General features: G+C 58.4%; 1 protein-coding gene across 1 annotated transcript in view; it reads left to right on the top strand.

Moving 5' to 3' along the window:
• Positions 1–18,327, top strand: part of KCNC1 (potassium voltage-gated channel subfamily C member 1) — a 42,540-nt gene extending 24,213 nt beyond the window's left edge. The window contains exons 2-4 of the mRNA XM_004450828.4: positions 6,982–7,915; positions 14,718–14,915; positions 16,932–18,327. Of these exons, the coding sequence (XP_004450885.1) occupies positions 6,982–7,915; positions 14,718–14,915; positions 16,932–16,996 (1,197 nt within the window). The 3' untranslated portion in view covers positions 16,997–18,327. The remainder of the gene's footprint in view (positions 1–6,981; positions 7,916–14,717; positions 14,916–16,931) is intronic.
• Positions 18,328–19,043: the final 716 nt, after the last annotated feature.

Genomic DNA, 19,043 nt, shown 5'->3' with positions numbered 1-19,043 from the left:
CCACGTTCTCCACCAGTCTAAGGTACCATTGACTTAAGACATTAGTTCAACGACAGCATTTGGGGGATATGGGAAGAAATACTATTTTTAAACTTGCATGCATTTTATGACATTTTAATTTACAAAATGTGAAAAACGAGCCTCTTGGAATGAAAGCAAGACGGGAGGTCCTGCCCCCTCGGGATCTGCCGGCCCAGCTGTGGGAGGAGGCTGCGTCTCTGGATGTGACCTCGGTCTAGGGTCACCAGGAGGAACCGGTGAGGCGGGCGGCCCAAGCTCTCCGAGGGCTGGGGTGCTGCCTCGTCCAGCCCCGGCATCCCACGTCCCAGGCCAGAGGCCTGACTGCGCGGCTGGCTCGGGGCGGTGGGAGGAAGGGGCTCCGAGCGGGGCCTGGGCACCCCTGCCTCCCGCAGCTCCCCCCTCCCCCGCTGCCGCAGAGCCTCACCCCCAGGCCCCCAGCCTCCTTCTCCCAGTCAGGGGCTGTGCCTCGGGCTGGAGCGTCAGTGACCGCGTCTGGCCAGGGGACAGGACCAGGCCCCGGGCTGGGTCTCGCCTCAGGGAACATAGAGTGGCCGGCCGGCCCCGACTTCCCTGGGCGATGGCCCGCACGGGCACGCCCCCCGCCCCATACACGTGCCCCCCCGACACCCGCACACGTACACTTGACCCGCAGGGATCGCTACGCCCCACACAGCAGCCACGCACAAGTCTCGCGCATAGCCTGGAGTTACGTCTCGTAAATGACCACTGCCGGGGACACGTCTGCTCTGCGTGGCCTTCCGCCTCCTGGCACGGCCCCCAGCACACAGGCCTTCCAGATGTGCACACGCACAGCCATGACCTCGCGCACACATGCGCATGCACACAAGATTGGTGAGAAAACCAGCAGTGGGGTCCCAGAGCGAGGGCACGGGGCCAGGCCGCTCGGGGTTGGTCGTGGAGGGAGTTACGGATGGACAAACAAAGGCAGCGGACTCCAAACTGCCCTCCTGGTCCCCGTGCCCTCGGGGGTAGCCCTCGGCCAGCGCAGCACGCCGTGGTCATGCCCAGCCTAAGAAAGTCCAGATGAAGCTAATTCAGTTTCCAAACCCAACTCAACTGGCAATTTATTTAGGCCAATTGGCCGTCCCTTCTGCTCTGCATCACTGACTCCACATGGATTAACTCAAACGCTGCACTCCCCTGCCGGGAAGATTTAATTAGGTGGAAAAACTGACCTCAAGCCTCGGGGGGCCTGGGACCTGGCCATCAGCCAGAGAGCTCCCCTGAGTAGCCATCATATGTCCCCAGTGCCTGCATCCCCGCCCTGTCTCAGAATCCTCCCCGAAGGGACCAAGAACAACCCTCACTTTACTGGGAACAAAACTGAAGTCCAGAGAGGGAAAGTGACTTGCCAGGGTCACACGGCACACGAGCGAGCAGCCAGACCAGAAGCAGGTGGCCCCGGCGCCGTGTTACAGCCATCGCCCTGTTCCTGAAATGCCGCCCTGCAAGGACACGGCTCCCCGTGGTCAACGCCGCCACAGCTCTGAAACGCAAGCACAATTTTCTGAAGATGACTGTGGTATAAATAATTTATAAATGAAAGTCATTGCACATATTGGTCATTTTAATAGAAAGTAAATGCTTTTCTGATTGATGGTTTCAGGGGTGGGGACGACGAGAAAAAGAACTAGGTGATTTATAAAACAGCTTCTTAAGTCAACAGCTCGTTAGTAGGTTTGTCTGACTTTACAGCCAAGAATCTCACCACCCTGGTTACTATAGGAATGGGATGCCTCGCTCTGTTGCCATGGCTACCACTTTCTAGAACACAATTGGTGGGTCTCTCATGGTTTGTGATTTGGTTCTGAAAAAAAAAAAAAGCCAGAAACTACCAGCTTGGGCTTATGCCGCATTGTCAGGAGACCTTGCCTGCATTGTCTTGACACATCACAGGGTGGCCGCTGAGGTGGCCCGGCTGGGCGACGATGGCCCTCGGGCCCCCTAACAAAGCCCACCTTGACCTGCTGGCCCGAGTGCTGAGTGTGATGGGGCTCGGGCACTGCAGGGCCCGGGTGGAGAACGGACACGTGGTCTGCAGGTGTCAGGAAATCAGGAAGCCCGTGGATGAGGGGCAGGTCCAGAAACTGGCAGCATCTGAGCAGGCTGGCAGGCTGTGGGCATCAGGGGAGGCTGAGGAGGCAGAGGCTGCCCGTCCTTTAGGGGTGACACGCCAACCAGTGACCATAGGGGCTTGGGGTACAGGGCTGCACAGGGAGCTGCCTGAGGGGGTGGGCAGTGCCCGGGGTCTGTGTGTGGCAGCACCGCTGCAGCACCTGTGTGCCCTGAGTGTGTATGTGAGGGTGCAGCCGGTGTGCTGTGGGGGTGGCGTGGCCGGGGTCAGCAGCTGGGTGTTTCAGCTCGGTGTGCGCCGATGTGCTTTGGGAGGCTCTCCTGGGTGCCTTGTGTTCTCTATGCACGGGGGGCAGTGCTGTCGTTTGTGTGTCCACGTGCACAGTGCACGTCCTTGGGTGGTGGTTAGTAAAACGTGTCTGTGGTCTGTGGTGGCTGCTCCATGTCCTTTGGGTGGCTGGGGACGGGAGACAGCTCACATCGGGCACAGTGCCCAGCCCTCGCCTGAGGCCCACATACCCTGGGGGAGATGTCCAGGGCTCCTGCCGAGGCGGCTCCCCGGGTTGGCTCCCCTGGACCTGCCAGCAGCCAGCAGAGCCCAGGAGCTCCCCATCCCCAGGCACACCCGCCCTCTGGCTGAGATCTTGGAACAAGTCACGGGTCCTCTCCCAGTCTGCCCTCTCCAGGTTGGCGAGGAGGTGGGCCAGGTGAGGATGTGGGACAGACCATCCAAGTCTGCGGCCAGCCTCGACTCCCTGGGCATGGCAGGGCAGCCCCCCGGCCTCGGGGTGCTCGTGCCCCAGCTGCTAGCTAGCCAAGGCAACAAGAGCTAAGGAGGACTGAGAAAGGCTGAACCTCGGCCTCGCGGCCCAGGCATCCCGCCCTGGCCCTCATAACCAGCCCTTAGGGAGTCTGGGCTGTGGGTGCCGGGCTCAAAGATGTAACTCTCCAGACGGAATCAGGGGCCAGATAGATGCCCAGGGGGCAGGACTGTTTTTATCCCAAGAGCTTCGGCAGCTCTGGTGGTTCTGGAGCTGGATTAACTTCGGTCCCCATCTCTGCGCCATGATAGCTTTAAGACCTTGCTTTAGTGGTCGTCGTCCCCCCACCCCGGCACAATGGGGATATGACACCTGTTCATGTGAGCATTAACAGTGCATAGTAGGTCCTCAGGCTTGGCAGCTTCTTTCCCTCTCTTTCCTGCACTCAGCTCATTCTGGAGGATGGACAGAAGGAAACTGGGGGTGCTGCTGGGTGCACACTCTTGCTTTGGCTGGCCCTGTGGCTGACCTGCTGGTCTCCAGTCTCAGGAGGGCACATGCCTCCTGAGGGGCCCCGTGGACTCAGGGGTGGGCAGAGGCTGGGAAGGAAGGCCCCCGGGAGCCTAGCGGGGCAGGAGCCCGGCTTCTGCCTCTCGGGCCTTCCCTGGGGAAGACGTCCCAGTGTTGGGCTCGGGCGCAGCGCCTGCTGCCCACCCACTCTCCCCCACTCCTTGGGGGAGGACTGGAGTCCAGAGAGGGGAGAACCTGGGCAGGCTGTCTGCTGATCCCCTGAGTACCGAGATTTTTCCACCCTAACCTTATAAAGATGTTACCCAGGGCTGAGCTCTTTCTGGGCCTCAGTTTCCCCATCAGTATCTGTGGTGTGAGAGGTAAAAGTGAGATGAGAGCTCCAAGGGCCTGTGGGGGCATCTAGGAGTTGGAAGGCTCCTGAGACATCAGTGCCCTGTCTGCCCAGTTCCCAGGAGCCTCCCCAGGCACTGGAGAGCCAGAGTTGGAGGCAGGCCCACTGCTTCCCAGGAGGTGAATTAACAGGCTCCTTGGGGAGGCCCTTTCATTTGCTGCCACCCAAGGACCACAGCTGCCAAGGGGAGCCTCACCTGGAGAAGGAGTCACAGGGGAAGGGCAGCTTAGCAGGCACTGAAGGATGAATGGGATTTTGCCAGGCAGAGATTGGCAGGAACACTTGCCAAGGGAGGGAACAGCCTATGCAGAGGCACGCGATGGGGGAGAGGAAGGTGGTTGGAATGGCAGAGGTGCATCAGCAGGCATGTGGGGTTCATGCATGGAGAGGAGCCTGAGAAATCAAAGGATGCCAGGGCACGGAGAGCCCATGTGGCAGGCAGGGGACGTGGGCTCTTCTCCGAGGGTAGGGTGGGCGGGTGCCAGGGCAGAGCTGGGATGCCAGTGGGTGCTCTCTCTGCCTGGAGGGTGGACTGTCAGCTGAGATGGGGGCCGAGAACCTGCTGGCTCTGAGGGTTGAAGTGGCCTTGTTGAGAGAGAGGCGATGCGAGCAGAGGGCACAGAGAGGACGGATGTGGAGAGGTTCCGGAGGGGATGCTCTGGGAGGGGGCAGTGCGGAGGGAAGCGGCCTCCTGCCTCCCGCAGCTGGCCAGGAGGGGGAGCCCAGGGCGCACGGGCCCTGCCTCTGGGCACCCCTCAGACACAGTGTCTAGACAGGGGGTGCCAGGCTCCAAATTGGGACTTTCCAGTTACCAGTGGGTGTGGCTGATTTTATTTCCTTTTTTTCTTTTTTTTCTTTTTTCTTTTTTTTTTAGCTCCAATAGCTTGGGTGGCGCTGGGGATAGAAAAGCGTGGGCTTTGGGTCAGAGGTGGTGGCCTCTGGTCTATTTCTCAGGTAGGGCAGACTGGACCTGAAAAGAGCACTGTTTCTGGAGTCAGAAGATCTGCCTTGAAGCTCTACTCGGCCCTCAAAGCACTGACATCACCCTTCTGACCATGCCTGCTTCAGAAGGCTGGGGGCTCATCGTCCCCACGCGCTGCGCCGTGCTTGTCCCTGCAGGGTGATAGGGTGCGGTCCTTCCCCCTCAGCGAGACAGGGAGTGCCCGAGGCTGGGCCAAGGCCGTGTCCATCTTTGTGGTGGCGTCACCGGGTGCCTGGTGCCCAGTGAGGAATGGAGGGAAGACAGAAGGGATGAATAGATGGAAGGAGGGACTGGAAAGAGAGGATGGGAAGAAAGAAGAAGGAAGGAAGGAAGAAAAGTAGGGAGGATGGAAGGAAAGAATGAACGGATGATGGATGGATGGAAGAGAAAGAGGGAGGAGAGGGAGGAACTAAGTAATGAAGGGAGAAAAGGTAGAAAGAGGGAAAGATGAGTGAGTGGATGGATGGGTTGGCAGGTAGATGGATGATGGAGATAAGGACGGATGACTGGATGGAAGCATGAGAGAAGAAGGGAGGGAGGAAGGAAGGAAAGAAGGAAGAGAGGAAGGAAGAAAGGGAGGGAGCGAGGAAGGGGAGGAGGGTTAGGCGGGTGGGAGGAAGGATGCCACTTGACAGCAGCCTAGGAGAAAATTTTCTGAAAATTCCACAATGCTCCAAAGCCATAAAGCAGAAGGCTATGAACACACTGAATGAGCCGCTTGGGGAGATGGCTGTTTCTGGGCCTCATCTCGCATCGGTAGCATGAGTGTCCTGGGGGTCCTGGACCAGATAATCTATAAAAGCTGCTCTAGCTCTGACATTCCAAAATGTCCCCTCCCCTTGCCTCTCCCAAAGGCCTGCGCGGTTCTTGGTTCCCAGATCCCTGCCAGGTTGGGGGCCAGGCCCTGTGGCCATGGTCAACCCGGACAGAGCTCTTCTGGGACTTCCAGCCCCACCCCCAGCATTTGCAGAGTCAGCTGCCTGCCGCTGATAAAAGCTTCCTGAAGCTATCCCGAGGGCAGCTCTAGAGAAGGAAGGTTCCAGACTGTAGCCCTGGATGGTCTCCAGGGAGTTGGCCCTGGGCAGGACCTGAACAGCTGGCTTGGGACAGGCCAGGGTATTGTCCTGGCCCTTTCCTGCTCACTGGCAGAGTACCCACACCCACTGGGAAAGCCCCGGCCCCCCAGAAGTGTCTTCCTCCCTCCCACCCACATGCTTACCCTGGGGTTGACAAGCAGCACAAGGATAGAATCAGACCCCTGGTTTGTGGTGCCTTTGAGGACCCCTGGTCCATTTCTCCTCCTGATGCCTGAACCCCACACAACAAACACACCACCGTTTAGCTTCTATTTGAATACCTCCCGGATGGGCTACTCACTCCTGGGTTGGTGGTAGGAGCTCCTAGGAGGATAGAGAGGGTCTCCTAGGACCCTGGCGCATATGTGCATCTTCCTCGGTCCTGGGTAGGAGAGTACCCGAACGAGACCACATGAGGGAGGTACGGATCCGTGAAGAAGAGAGAGAAGAGACTGGAGTTGGGAGGAAGATGGGAGATTCCACCATAGCTTCCTCCCGGCCGATAGGCCAGATCACTTTCATTAGTCAGGGTAGGCTAAGGGCTCCAACGTATCGCCCCCCAAATCACAGTGCTTAACACAATAGAAGTTTATTTCCCAGTTGCATAATAGCCCAGCGAGGCTGTTTTGTGGATGCTTTTCCTTTCAGGCCCCCGAATTCCTTCCCTCTGAGGGTTCTGCTGCCTCCTAGGGCTTCAGAGTCCTCTGCTGGGTCCTCTGCATTTGGTTGGCCACGGGGACAGAAAGAGCATGGAGGATCGAGCGGGAGGGCCTTGTGGGCCTAGAAGTCGCGCCCGTCTCTTTTGTCCATATTGCACTCACCTCAACCCAGTGCCATGGCCCCACCTAACCTCAAGGGAGGCTGGGAAATATGGTCTAGCCGCGTGTCCAGGAGGGGAAGGAAACGGGTTAATGGAGCGCAGTCTCCGCCCCAACCCCTGAGCTCCCTGAGCCGCCTCACCCGGCGCCCCGAGGAGGAACACGCGGCAGCTTGGCTCACGTCAGGGGCCATCGTGGAGGCGGCGTCCCCTGCCAGGCCCTCTGATTGGACCCAACCCGAAGGCACCCCACTCTCTCTGCGGGGCGCAGGAGGGCCTGCTCTGACGCTGTCTGTTTCTCCCCGCAGTATGTGGCCTTTGCCTCTCTCTTCTTCATCCTGGTCTCCATTACCACCTTCTGCCTGGAGACCCACGAGCGCTTCAACCCCATCGTGAACAAGACGGAGATCGAGAATGTTCGCAACGGCACGCAGGTGCGCTACTACCGGGAAGCGGAGACGGAGGCCTTCCTCACGTACATCGAGGGCGTCTGCGTGGTCTGGTTCACCTTCGAGTTCCTCATGCGCGTCGTCTTCTGCCCCAACAAGGTAGAGTTCATTAAGAACTCGCTTAACATCATCGACTTCGTGGCCATCCTCCCCTTCTACCTGGAGGTGGGCCTCAGCGGCCTGTCCTCCAAGGCGGCCAAGGACGTCCTGGGCTTCCTGCGCGTCGTCCGCTTCGTGCGCATCCTGCGCATCTTCAAGCTGACCCGCCATTTTGTGGGCCTGCGGGTCCTGGGCCACACGCTGCGCGCCAGCACCAACGAGTTCCTGCTGCTCATCATCTTCCTGGCCCTGGGCGTCCTGATCTTCGCCACCATGATCTACTACGCCGAGAGGATCGGGGCCCAGCCCAACGACCCCAGCGCCAGCGAGCACACGCACTTTAAGAACATCCCCATTGGCTTCTGGTGGGCCGTGGTCACCATGACGACGCTGGGCTACGGAGACATGTACCCGCAGACGTGGTCCGGCATGCTGGTGGGGGCGCTGTGCGCGCTGGCGGGCGTGCTGACCATCGCCATGCCCGTGCCCGTCATCGTGAACAATTTCGGGATGTATTACTCCTTAGCCATGGCTAAGCAGAAACTACCAAAGAAAAAAAAGAAGCATATTCCGCGGCCACCGCAGCTGGGATCTCCTAATTATTGTAAATCTGTCGTAAACTCTCCACATCACAGTACTCAGAGTGACACATGCCCGCTGGCCCAGGAAGAAATTTTAGAAATTAACAGAGCAGGTAGGAAACCTCTTAGAGGCATGTCGATCTGACCTTTCACCTCCGCCCCCTGTAGCGATGATTCCAGATTCAGTCAGACTGCTTCCTTAGTTCCGTGGGTGGCCCAGGACCCCACAGTCTCGAGGTGGTGGAGCCTGGGAGCCCGAGGAGGTGCTGGGCAGCCACGTGCAGAAGGCAGGAGCCTGCTAGTGGAAACTCCCTGGTGGCCCTGGGGACGGCGGTTGGGGCGGTTGGTCTCGTGATGTTCTGACAAGACCACGCGGCCCGCGAGGTTGCTGAGGACTCTCTTGGCAGGAGCCCGCGGGGCTCTGCTCAGGTGGGCAGGAGTCGATCCTGAGTCTCAGACTCAGGCTACCGACCCAGTGTCGGGGCAGGGCGGCGGCGGGTGTGATTCGGCAACGCCGGACAGCTCTCGATTTGGTCTTTACACTGCTCCCTGCAGGCTGTGTAGACGGCAGAAACGGTGCATGGGATCTGGTTCTCAGCGAAGGCGGAGCAAGGAGGCTCACGCCCTCCAGAGCTTGTCTCCCTAGCTGAGTAGAATTCCTGCTCTGATTCCGGCTGCCTAGTGCCAGGTCCTTCTTAGGAGACGCCTCTAGCCCTCCGTTAACAAGCTTACTTACCCCATAGCATGCAGAACCAACTCATCTTCTACCACCACTCTAGAGTTTAGCGTTTATCTTTAGGAACCTGTTGGAATGACTATAGCTTTCACGTTGTCTGTTTGGGTTGACGGTCGAGTGGGAGTTCCGGTGACCTTCTGATGGAAGCAGCTGGTGAGCGAAGGACTAAAGGGGCCACCCCCGGGCAGCTTAGAGGAAAGCGCTACAGACCAGCAACAACCTCTCCCCGAGGGTTCTCCCCGTTGGCCACGGTAGGGACTGCAGCAGCAATACAAGACACCCCACCCAGTGGACAGCCACTCTCCCGTGAATTCATTGGGGGCCGTGAAACAATACTAGTCACTGTGGGATATATTCTAATATTCCATGGCTAGTGGTTCGTTATGGGACTCTCTCAGTTTTATGAGAACCTGCACATAGCACATAAAGTTGATCACGGGGCTCGGGTCCGAAGATATAAAGCCCATAGTCTACCTCTACCCATGGAATACCACCGACTTATTCTGTGGACACAGGGATTTCTAAGGAATGCACATCCTGAGAAGAATGGCAGCACTGAGCCACAAAGGAGTGCCGGGTGCGTGGGAGGCAGCAGTGGAGGGACAGGTATTTAGCCTCAGAAGGAGGCCCCAGGCCCAGGTCTGTGCAGGGAGGCTGCAGTTTAGCTCTGCTCCGGGACACCAAGGGCCCGAGGGCTTGGGTGCCTCCCCCCAAGAACAGCTGATTCTTTCTTCCCCGCTGATGTGCTCTCTGACCTACCACCCCATCCTGATCCTGCTCTGGCTTTGTCCCACAGTTACCCCAGCCAGAGAAGACCCCCGAGGCCCACCCCACAGCCCGCGGGGGCTTTCCAGCCCCTCGCCCCCGCTCCACACCCACCCCTCCTGGGATTCCCGAGGCACCTGAGAAGAGTTCTGGGCTGGGCCAGAGGCTGGAACAGAGGGTGTGTGGTGCGGCAGGGCTCCCCAGCCACGGTTTGGCTTCTGCTCAGTGACAGACCCTGCCCCTCCTCTCTGCTTCAGATAATTTTGACTCCAGGAGCCATCATGGGGCTCCAGGGAAGATCTGGGCTGGCCTAGCCCCCGTTCCACTCTGCCCCCCAACAGAAAGAGCAAAGCCTGGGTGACATCCATGGCATTAACTGGCCCTTCTGACCTGTCCTCCCCAACAAGGGATCTTTCACCATTGGTGTAGACAAACATCAGGGCCCCTGGGCAGCCCTTCCCAGGTCACCAGCTCACTGCAGTCAGGCACAGGTCCCTCTGCACTACCAGACAATGACAGTGCTGAAAACAAACACGCACACACACACACAGAGTCACACATGCACACACACAAGTACAGACGTGTGTTCAGACATGTACACCAGCTGGTCCCAGCGATACAAGTCCTCTTCCATGCTGCCGCTGACCTGCCAGGCCTCCTCACAGTTGGATTCCACTGGACCCCACAGCCCCCCTCCAGTACTACTGGCAGCCTGGCTTTGGGGAGCCACCATACCCCGGCCCCAGGTCTCAGGCACCCAGAGAGCTCCAGCCCAGGTCGCCTCCATGACTGCAGAGGTATCTTGGGGTCCCTGAGCTTGCCCCCCAGGGCCCAGATGCCTGGATCCACCTGCCTTTCTCTAACCCCACCCACAATGCTCTAGCCTCACTCCTGTCCCAAGTACTTACTTCCCAAAGCTGGGCTAACTGAGGGCCAGGTCCTGGGAGGAAGGAAGCTGCTGCTGGAGGTGCTGCCATGATGCCTGTCCTGTCCTCCTCAGCTCCAAGACCCCCCATTGGCCTCACCCCTTACCTCAACCCCCTCCCCCCCAGAGGCTAGCACTTGAGAGCTGATCATCTTCCTCCACAAGGGCATGCAGTCCCCAGGGGGCATCTCCTCTCCCATATCTGTACTGTGGAATCCCTTTCCATTTTTGCAGCCATGCATCTAGATAGGCCCGGGGTTGGGGCGAGTTTGTGAGTGAATTCTCAAACTCATGAACTCTGTGGCCAGAGGTGAGGAAGGCCAGGTGGTGAGTGGAGAGCAGGCCCTGCAGGAACTGGGGGCGGTGGGATGCTCCAGCTTCCCCCACCCCACCAAGGACAGACAAGTGACCTCCCTGAAACCTGGGGAAAACTTGAGATTCTTAGATTCCACTTCTAAAACCCGAGTTAGGGGTCAAGTACAGCTTACTGGGCGCCAAGGGCAGATCATTGTCCCTTCCTTCCACCCCTTCCACATCCCCAGGCCAGTCCTGCCCGTAGCTCCTTCCCTCACCTGCACCTCTTGGCCTCTCCCGAAGCCTCAGGTCTGTGTCTGTCCCAGGGATGACCTAGTTTCCTCTCTGTGCCAGGCTGGCATGGCCTCAGCGTTTGGGGGTCTTGTCTTGAAGAGTCGTAGTATCATGGGGTGGCCAGGGTTCCAATTCTTAGCTGATTCAGGACCCCACAGAAAGGAGGGTACCTGGCACAGCCAGGAACCACCTGGGGCTGATGGCTCAGGACAAGAGGCTCCTCTTCCGGACTGGGGCTCCCTGGGGACCGCACCACCTTCCCTGGACAGCTCGGGGTGCCCCCTCTGTACTGCCATGTCCATTCTCGTGTGTCCTGTCCATTTCTACTCCTGTGATGTGGGTTGGTTCTTTGTGGTGCCGCATCCTGGGGTGCATGGTCCCACTGCAGCTGAGCAGGGGGCTGGCCGGGGAGAAGGGATGGTGGCCATGTCCCTTCCCACCCACGGGCACTAAGGGCAGCTGAAAGCTCCCAGAGAAGCCCCCTGCCTGGGCCCACTGGGGGCACCCCCTGCAGCCTCTCGGTCATCTTTGGTGGCAGCAGTAGTGGCAGGTTCACCCCTGAGCAGCTGAGTCCAAAGTGCCCCTCCCCGCTTTCCCTGCTAGGCTGCGGTGGGTGCTGAGGGAGGGTGCTGGCCCGTAGGAAGGGAGGGTGAGGGCATTGGGGGTCACATTGACGGGGCAGGAACCGGGCCATGGCCCCTTGCACTGGGCTGTGAAGCCCCTTGTGTGCGAGAAAGGGTTTCTGCAAAGCTCCAGCTGCCGGGGAGGCAGCTCGGGCCCCAGCGGGGTCCTTGTTGCTCCCCTTGTCTCCCCCAGGGAGAAGGGGAAGTAGCTGAGCAATGCATGAACTCCGCGGGCCAGGCGTGGATGGGTGTTCTTTTCCGTGTTGTTCACATTCTCTCTCTCTCTCCACTAATCATGTTTCTCTCTCTCTCCTGGTTTTGTTGCATGACTCGTGCAGTTCTTGTGATTGTATCTGCTCATGTCTCTCACAGACTGTCCCCATTTAGCCCAGGACGGTTTTCCCTGAGCCCCAGCTGGGCAGACCCCTCGGGGCTGCACCCGAGGAAATGCCTAGCAAACCCCACCCCGCCCCAGGCCTGCGTGCGCCCCCTGGCGCCCGCTGCTGGTGCAAACAGTAAGTACAACCGGCCGGGCCTGGAGACCAGGGCAGGACAGCCAGCCCTGCCTGCCAGGGACGGGCCACGCGGGTTCTCCTTGCTCCAAAGTTTTTAAAAAAATGACCCTCTCACGGACGCTCATCTCAGCCCATTTCAAAGCCTGGAAACCATCTCCGTAAGACGCTGCCCATGCTGTCATTTCACCATCGCCAGCCCGCGGGGCTCGAGGAGGCCTGGGGCCCTGGGCTTCTGGTTGTCTGTTCATCCAAAAGATGGCGGGGGTGACGCGAGGGGGCGTCTTGGGTGAGTGCGCCCTGCCTATGGGCCCTCCAGGTTTACAGTTAGGTGGCCCCCCTTTGTTTCTCTTGCAGCCGTTCTCTCTGGAGTTGGGGAGGGAGAACACCCTAGTTTCTGAGATCATCCCCAAATCTCAGACAAATCAACAGCCCAGGGAGGTCGGGCTCATTCACAGAGCAAGACCTAGATGCCCCCACCCAATCACAGCCCCCTCCTCACAGATCAAGGTTGGGAGACGCAGCAGACCCCAGGGGGAGAGGGGTTCCCAGCCCACACCCACCCTGCAGATCCCCAGGGCTGCTCCTTGCCCCTTGCACCCTCTAGGAAAACCAGCCCAAACTCGGGACCCTTTAAAGGCTGTGGGGCACGGGGGCTTGTGAGCAGGACCAGTGGGAGGTAGCTCAGCACCCACAGAGCCAGAGGGGAGTCGGGCAGCCCCATCTCCGTGGAGGCTGAGGCTGGGGGGGCATGGCCACTTGACCCAGCCTCTGGACGAGAATGTCAGCTGACACATGACGGCCCGAGAGACAGTGAGCCCTTGGCCCCGCCTCAGGTGCAGAGGCTGCTTTCGTGTGTCCACATTGCTTTGCCCTGAGGATAATCAGTGTGGGGTGCTACGGGCCCACCCACTACCCCTCATCCATGTCTTCCTCCCATCTCTCCACCCGCCCTCCTCCCTCAGCCCAGAGACCCTTGGGAAGGAGGACAGGGGCCGGCCAGCGCGGGGGGCGGCCTGGGCACATCTGTGAGCACACGCATGTGCCTGCAGACACGCCCACGTGCCCCAGAGAGGTCCTGGCCCCGGCCACGTAGTGTCAGAGTTACCTTGGTAACTGGCCTTTCTGGTTCAGAGTAAATCGGGAGGTGACGCCCATGGGATTTGTCAAGAAACGCACTGTACGTGAAATGCTTTGCCATCTTGTACAAGAGATTTTTTTTAAGTTCCAAAATTATAATGGGTTTTTTTTTATTTGTTTTATGAATAAACCTGATTGGTCCATTTCTCTTTTGACTGACTGCCTCTTTGTAGTGACATGATGTGCGCACGGGTGGTGATCCCACCCACGTGCACGCCGAGCGCGTGTACGTGGGCACGGATCACTGCTGCGTGTAGTTACATGATGTGAGCAGGATCACGGAAGCGTGTCAAGTCTGGGCAGAAATTGTATCCAGCTTTTTTTGTCCTCCGCCGTCGCTAGGAGAGCCTCGCCTCACGTGGTCGTGCCCGTGTTGCTTTTCTTCCCCCATAAAGGGCTTGCCCTTGAGGCTCTCCCGGCAGACGCCGTAGTGGAGGAAGACACGGTGCCCGCCCTGGGGGCTGCGCTGGCTCCACCCTGGCCAGGACGGTCCTGCTGGGAGGGCAGCGAGCCTGGGGCAGGCTCAGTCCCCAGGAGGGCAGGGGGCAAGGGCAGAGGCCAGTCAGAGCTTCCTCTGCCAGCCCCAGAGGCTTCCACGGCTCTGTCCCTGGAGTCGGCAGAGGGAGAGCTCCTTGCTCTGGCCACACTTTGCCCCCTGCCCGGTGTGGCCCCAAACCTCTTCCCAGGTTCTTTCTCAGGCTGTCACAGAGGCCAAGGCTCATCTTCTCCCCACCAAAGCCCATCAGCCGCTATTGTCTTCTACGCATCCATTCGCTCTGCTTTGCTGGGGAAACCGACCAGAGGGGACCGAGTGACGGGTGACCCCCAAATCCATGTTGTGCAGTCACAGCCTCATGCATGCCCCCTGTGTGCCTGTGCAAGCTGACCAGGCCCGCTGGAGGCAGAGCGGGAGGGGGGCGCGTCTGCGCGGGGGGCGGAGGAGGCCCGGTCCGTGTGGCGAATGGAGCCTTACGGTGTGACGAGTGTGGGTCTACGGGGGTGGGCAGCGCAGGCTGAGCGCTCCGATAGGCTGCGGGGGTCAGAGTGGCCTGACGGGCAGATGGGCTCCGAATGGGGGGTGAGGCAGAGCTGATCAGATGGGGCCTGTCTCTGCCAGACCAGGCTGAGGGACCAGGCCAGGTCCGAGTGGTACTAGTGAAGCCTGGGTGACCGGCTGGACGTGCCTGGGAGGGACCCGCACGAGAGGTGCTCAGCAGGCCGCCTGTCTGGACCTAGTGTTGCCGCATGTCTGTCTGTCCTCCCCCGAGCTCTGTGTCTGGCCCCCTCCCCATGACCGCATCGCACCATCCTGTCTCATCAGCCCCTCCTCGGGCGCTGGCCCAGCCCCCAGCACCGCACCTGCTGGGCCCATCACCAACTCATCTTTTTGCAAACTTTGAGCAAACCCAGGAACCCCTGCCTCCCAGCAACGTGGGCAGCCCGGAGGCCGCTGGCTGGCCCCAGGAGCCCCTGCCTTGTGCCTCCCCCCACGGCCTGTCCGCATTTCTGTCCGGAGGGACAGGCTGCCCTTTGCCGACGCCCTTTGCCCACCTCTGGCCTGTCCCTCCTCCCCCCTCCACTAAACAGTTTTCAGTGTCTCAATAGCTTCTGCTTATATGTTTGAAGATTCCAAACTGAATGGGGAGGTGGCGAAGGCCGCGCTGGCGAACGAAGACTGCCCCCACATAGACCAGGCCCTCACTCCTGATGAGGGCCTGCCCTTTACGCGCTCGGGCACCCGCGAGAGATACGGACCCTGCTTCCTCTTATCAACCGGGGAGTACGCGTGCCCACCGTGCCCACCTGGTGGAGGAATGAGAAAGGGTATGTAGAGGAGGCCGGGCTGCTCTGCATTGGCCGGGGCCCGCCCCACGCTCCCGCAGACGGGTGGGCGGGCGGTGGGGGTGGGGTGCTGAGGGGCAGGCAGGCACACTGAGGGGGGCAAGGGGTGGAGGAGACCCCCAGTGTCCACCCCTGGAGGTCTGAGTCCCTTTCTCCCAGGCTGGCAGAGAGAACCTGAGGCCCAGGCAGCTGTGGGCTGGTAGTGAGTGAAGGGGCAGGAAGGGCCTTGGAGACCGGCTGGCCGACTGCAGACCGTGGCCTGAAAGCAGGGGCTACCCAGGGGTGCCGAGCAGGAGGGCGGGTCAGGACGAGGGGTGAAGGGATCTCTCCTCTCCCTTGGTTGAGTAGGGCAGCGGGGCGGGGCCTGGACCAGCGGGCCCCGATGGTCTCGGCCACCCAAGACCCCTGCTCTGGAAGAGGCCTCCTTAAAGAGAATCTGCAGGCCAGTGGGAAGAGGCAGGAAGAGATGGCCCCAGGGCTTGGGGGTGAGGCATGTGTCCTTCCCGAGTTGAGGTGTGTGCCAGGTAGAATATCACTAGTGGCAGAGAGAGAACCTGCCAAGAGAAGGTAATTCAGCAGGACTCTGTGCAGGCCCTTCCATCCCCAGCGCCCACCAGCCAAAGCCTTGGGCGTGGTGACGGCTGGCATCAGTTGTGGCCTCTCTTCTCAGGGTCTCCTTATAGTCAGAGAGGAAGGCTGCTACTAGAGCTCGAGTACGGACTGAGGAGAGGCTTGGGTTAGGGCCCAGTGTATTCCAGCTCAAGGCTCCGGGCCTTGGCCTGAGCCTGGAAGGTGGAGGGAGCCATCCTCCGTGCTGCAGCCTGGCTGGGCAGCTCATGCATGACTTGGAGAGCCTCACCCGCCCATGTGGGTTGCATGCTGAGCCGGTGCACAGGGCTGGGTAAGATGGATAGTCTGCTTTTTTGAGAGCAACAGTTGGTGTAGCCTGTGGCCTGTAACCATTCACAACTGCCTAAGTACTTACTTGAAGTAGTTAAACCATACACAAGGAGAAAACACAAAATTCAAAATGCAAGGCAAACACAGAAGAGGAGAGGCAGCCTACACCAAAAAGTGGGAAGGGCCTTCTGGCCACTGGTGCTTAGCTGATGCCAATGGTCCCACCTGGTGTACCCACCTGATCCAGGCTGGTCCCGCTACCTTGCCCCGCCCAGAGGCCCCTTGGACCACTGTGCCACGTACTGCTCCCCGCATGGTGCTGCATGGCAGAGGGCTGCAGGCCTTGGGGCACGCCCCATCCTTGGTACCTGCCATAGATGGGTCTAAGGCTCTTCTTTGCAACTGGCTTTTCCCCAGGTGGAGGTTCTAGAATGCCAAGGGGCAGGGGCAGCCTGGGAAGTGAGGGGCAAAGTGGGGAAACCATCCCCAGTTGGCAGTGCCCTGCCTGGTAAGGCCTCATGGGCTATCTGTCTCCCTCATCTTGAATGTTGGATCAATCAGTAGGACCTAAAAGAGCAGACAGGAAAGTCTCTTTACTGTGCTTCCAGAGGTCCAGGGAACGTGGGACAGAAGACACCCCATCTCCTTGTAGCAGCCAGGGAACCCAGCGGCAACCACTATCCACAGTTGATACCTACCCCCCAGTCTCACAGAGGTTGGGTGCCAGAGTCTTTGGGAGGCACCAAGGGTGAAGTGTCCCCCTGCATCCAGCTGGCCCCTACTCTCAAGAAGTCATGCCAGCCGCCGAGGACTTGCTTTTCTCAGGATAATTCCAAGCCCTAAGCCACACAGGTGTTTGAGCCCATGTGCAGAGTAGGGGAAAAGTTAGGGACTCAAACTGTTCCCCCAGGAGGGAGAGAAAGAGGCGTGCTGGGCTGGCTCACTGCATGGGAAAACCAAGCCAGCTGGAGAAGAATCTGCCTGCCTCTGCATGCGGCTGTTCTGTCTTTCCTCCTCCTTCCTTAAAAACTAAGTACCAAGCGGGACGGGAAAGCCAAGAAGAGAAGCTCAAGTGTTAATTGTATTCTTTACATACAGATCTTTGCAAAGAAAGCCCTGTCATTGCTAAGTATATGCCGACAGAGGCTGTGAGAGTGACTTGACCAGGCGGCTTGGCCGAGGACACTGGTGGCTATTAAGCATCTGGGTGGACCTGCAGCCCCTCCTCACCCTCGGACAGAGTAAATGCACGCCATGCAGGTTTGCCGGACGAGTCCGAGTGGCCCAGGCATTGTACTAGGACGGACGTAGCTTTTTCTACGGCCAAATGGTAACTGACCGTAGAGAATTTTCCTTTCTTTCTTTTCATTTTTTCATTTTTTTCTTTTATTTGGGGGAGGGGGGAGGGCGGGTGGAGGGGTTCCTTAGCATGACTTGCATGAAGTTAAACAGAAAACCCAGCAATCAAAACCCTCCGAATTCCTGCAACTGTATGATTTCCCTAAACAACAACAACGGAAAGAAAAGACAAAAGCTCTATATTTTCTTTCAAAGCTCTTTACTTTTACACACATTGTTGGAGCCAAACTGTAACGGCGTTCGTACATTTCTGGGGGCAGGGTGGGGGGAGGAGGGTTGGGACGGGGAATGGATTGCTTCCCTTTTTGTATACGAGGTCGAGCGTTAACCGTTCCAAAAAGGGCAATCGGTCAGTCATCGGTCATATTGACCTCGCCTTCATAGTTGATCTCTCGCGCGGAACCTGAGAACTTTGCTCCAAATAGAAGTGTGGAAACTCGCGCTGCCGCTTTCTTCCCTCTCTGTTTGGCGTGCTTGTGACCCAGCGGACGTCTGCCCAAGACCCCTGACTACGGCTAGTCGAGGTTGATTCTGTCATCTTATCGGTGTGTAGATCCAGTGTGACCGCCTTCCATCACAAATTGTTCATAGTAAATAACCAACCTTATGGATTTGCAAAGCGTTACTTTAAAACCAGGATATAGAGTACCAAAAGATCAGGACCGTGGGGGAGCGACCCTCCTCCGTCTTTATTAAGGCGCAACCTGGCATTGTATGCAATTTAGCACTTCAGAGTAAAAACTTGCATGCCCAATGTTATGCAAAGAGATTCTAGCATGAAATAAATTTTGTATCATGGTTTCTGTACAGTCTAAAGCAGATTTGTTTTCCTGAAGCAATTGGAGATTTGCAGAGACATACTTCTGCATCTCGAATAAATATAGTATTTTCCCAACAGAAACAGGACAGTAGCTTGGCTTTGGTCTGGTTCTAAAATTAGTGGGGGTTGGGTGGGAGACACGGATGATATTTTTGAAAAACACATGCTTGAGTTGGAAAAAAAATTGCGACATCTCGAACGTTCACTGCAGCTTGCAACATTTCCTGGAAAGAGAGCAATGATGCTTTAGCTCACCAACCTCCCCCCTACCTGGGTCCTGGCCCCAAATAATAAAAAGCTGACTTTTGAGATGAAGCACGGATCTGGGTTTTTCTTGCCTTCAGGCAGTGTCATGATTCTGCTCTGGGCCTCTGGCCAGGCTGGTTGTGGCTGGGTTGGGACAAGCCAAGGCTCTCCTCTTGCCGGTGGGGGAAGCCAGGCTCTAAGGGAGAAGGTGCCCTGGCTGAGCAGCTGGCCCTCAGGTCGCAGATCCTGTGGGGACGGGGTAGGGGGGAGGGAGGGAGGCAGCTCTCGGAAGGGATAGGATGTACAAGGAGCTGACCTTGAGACCAGCGTGTCCTCAGGGCCCGGCTCATCTGACGTGGACATTTCTGTGTGAATTGTGCCATATGGATGAATCCTTGGACCTGGCCATGCCAGAGCTTCTGGCATCCTTGGGGACCATGTTCACCTGGGGCCGTCCTGGAATCTGCTGGAGCCCAAGGCAGGGGACAGACAGGTCTGGGTGCCCCTGCCGGCATGACCACTTCATGGCATATTGCCTCTCAGCCTGGAGACATCTCTCTCCGAAGTGGTGGAGCCCCTCCTGGGAAATTTATTTGCTTGGGTTGTTCACTTGGCTTTGGTGGGGGGGTAAGGTGGGTGATTGGGGTTCTACTTCTCTTCCTATCCATTAGAGAATCTAGCGATGTTCAGGTGGAGAGTCCTTAAGGCTTATGCAAGTCGACCTCTAGGCATTTTACAGATGAGGAGCTGAGGTTCAGAAAAGGGGGTGAGCTCCCCAGGGCCAC

This window comes from Dasypus novemcinctus, chromosome 10 (genome assembly GCF_030445035.2).
Source record: "Dasypus novemcinctus isolate mDasNov1 chromosome 10, mDasNov1.1.hap2, whole genome shotgun sequence".
Lineage (NCBI taxonomy): Eukaryota > Metazoa > Chordata > Mammalia > Cingulata > Dasypodidae > Dasypus > Dasypus novemcinctus.
This window is presented reverse-complemented; position numbering and strand designations above follow the sequence as displayed.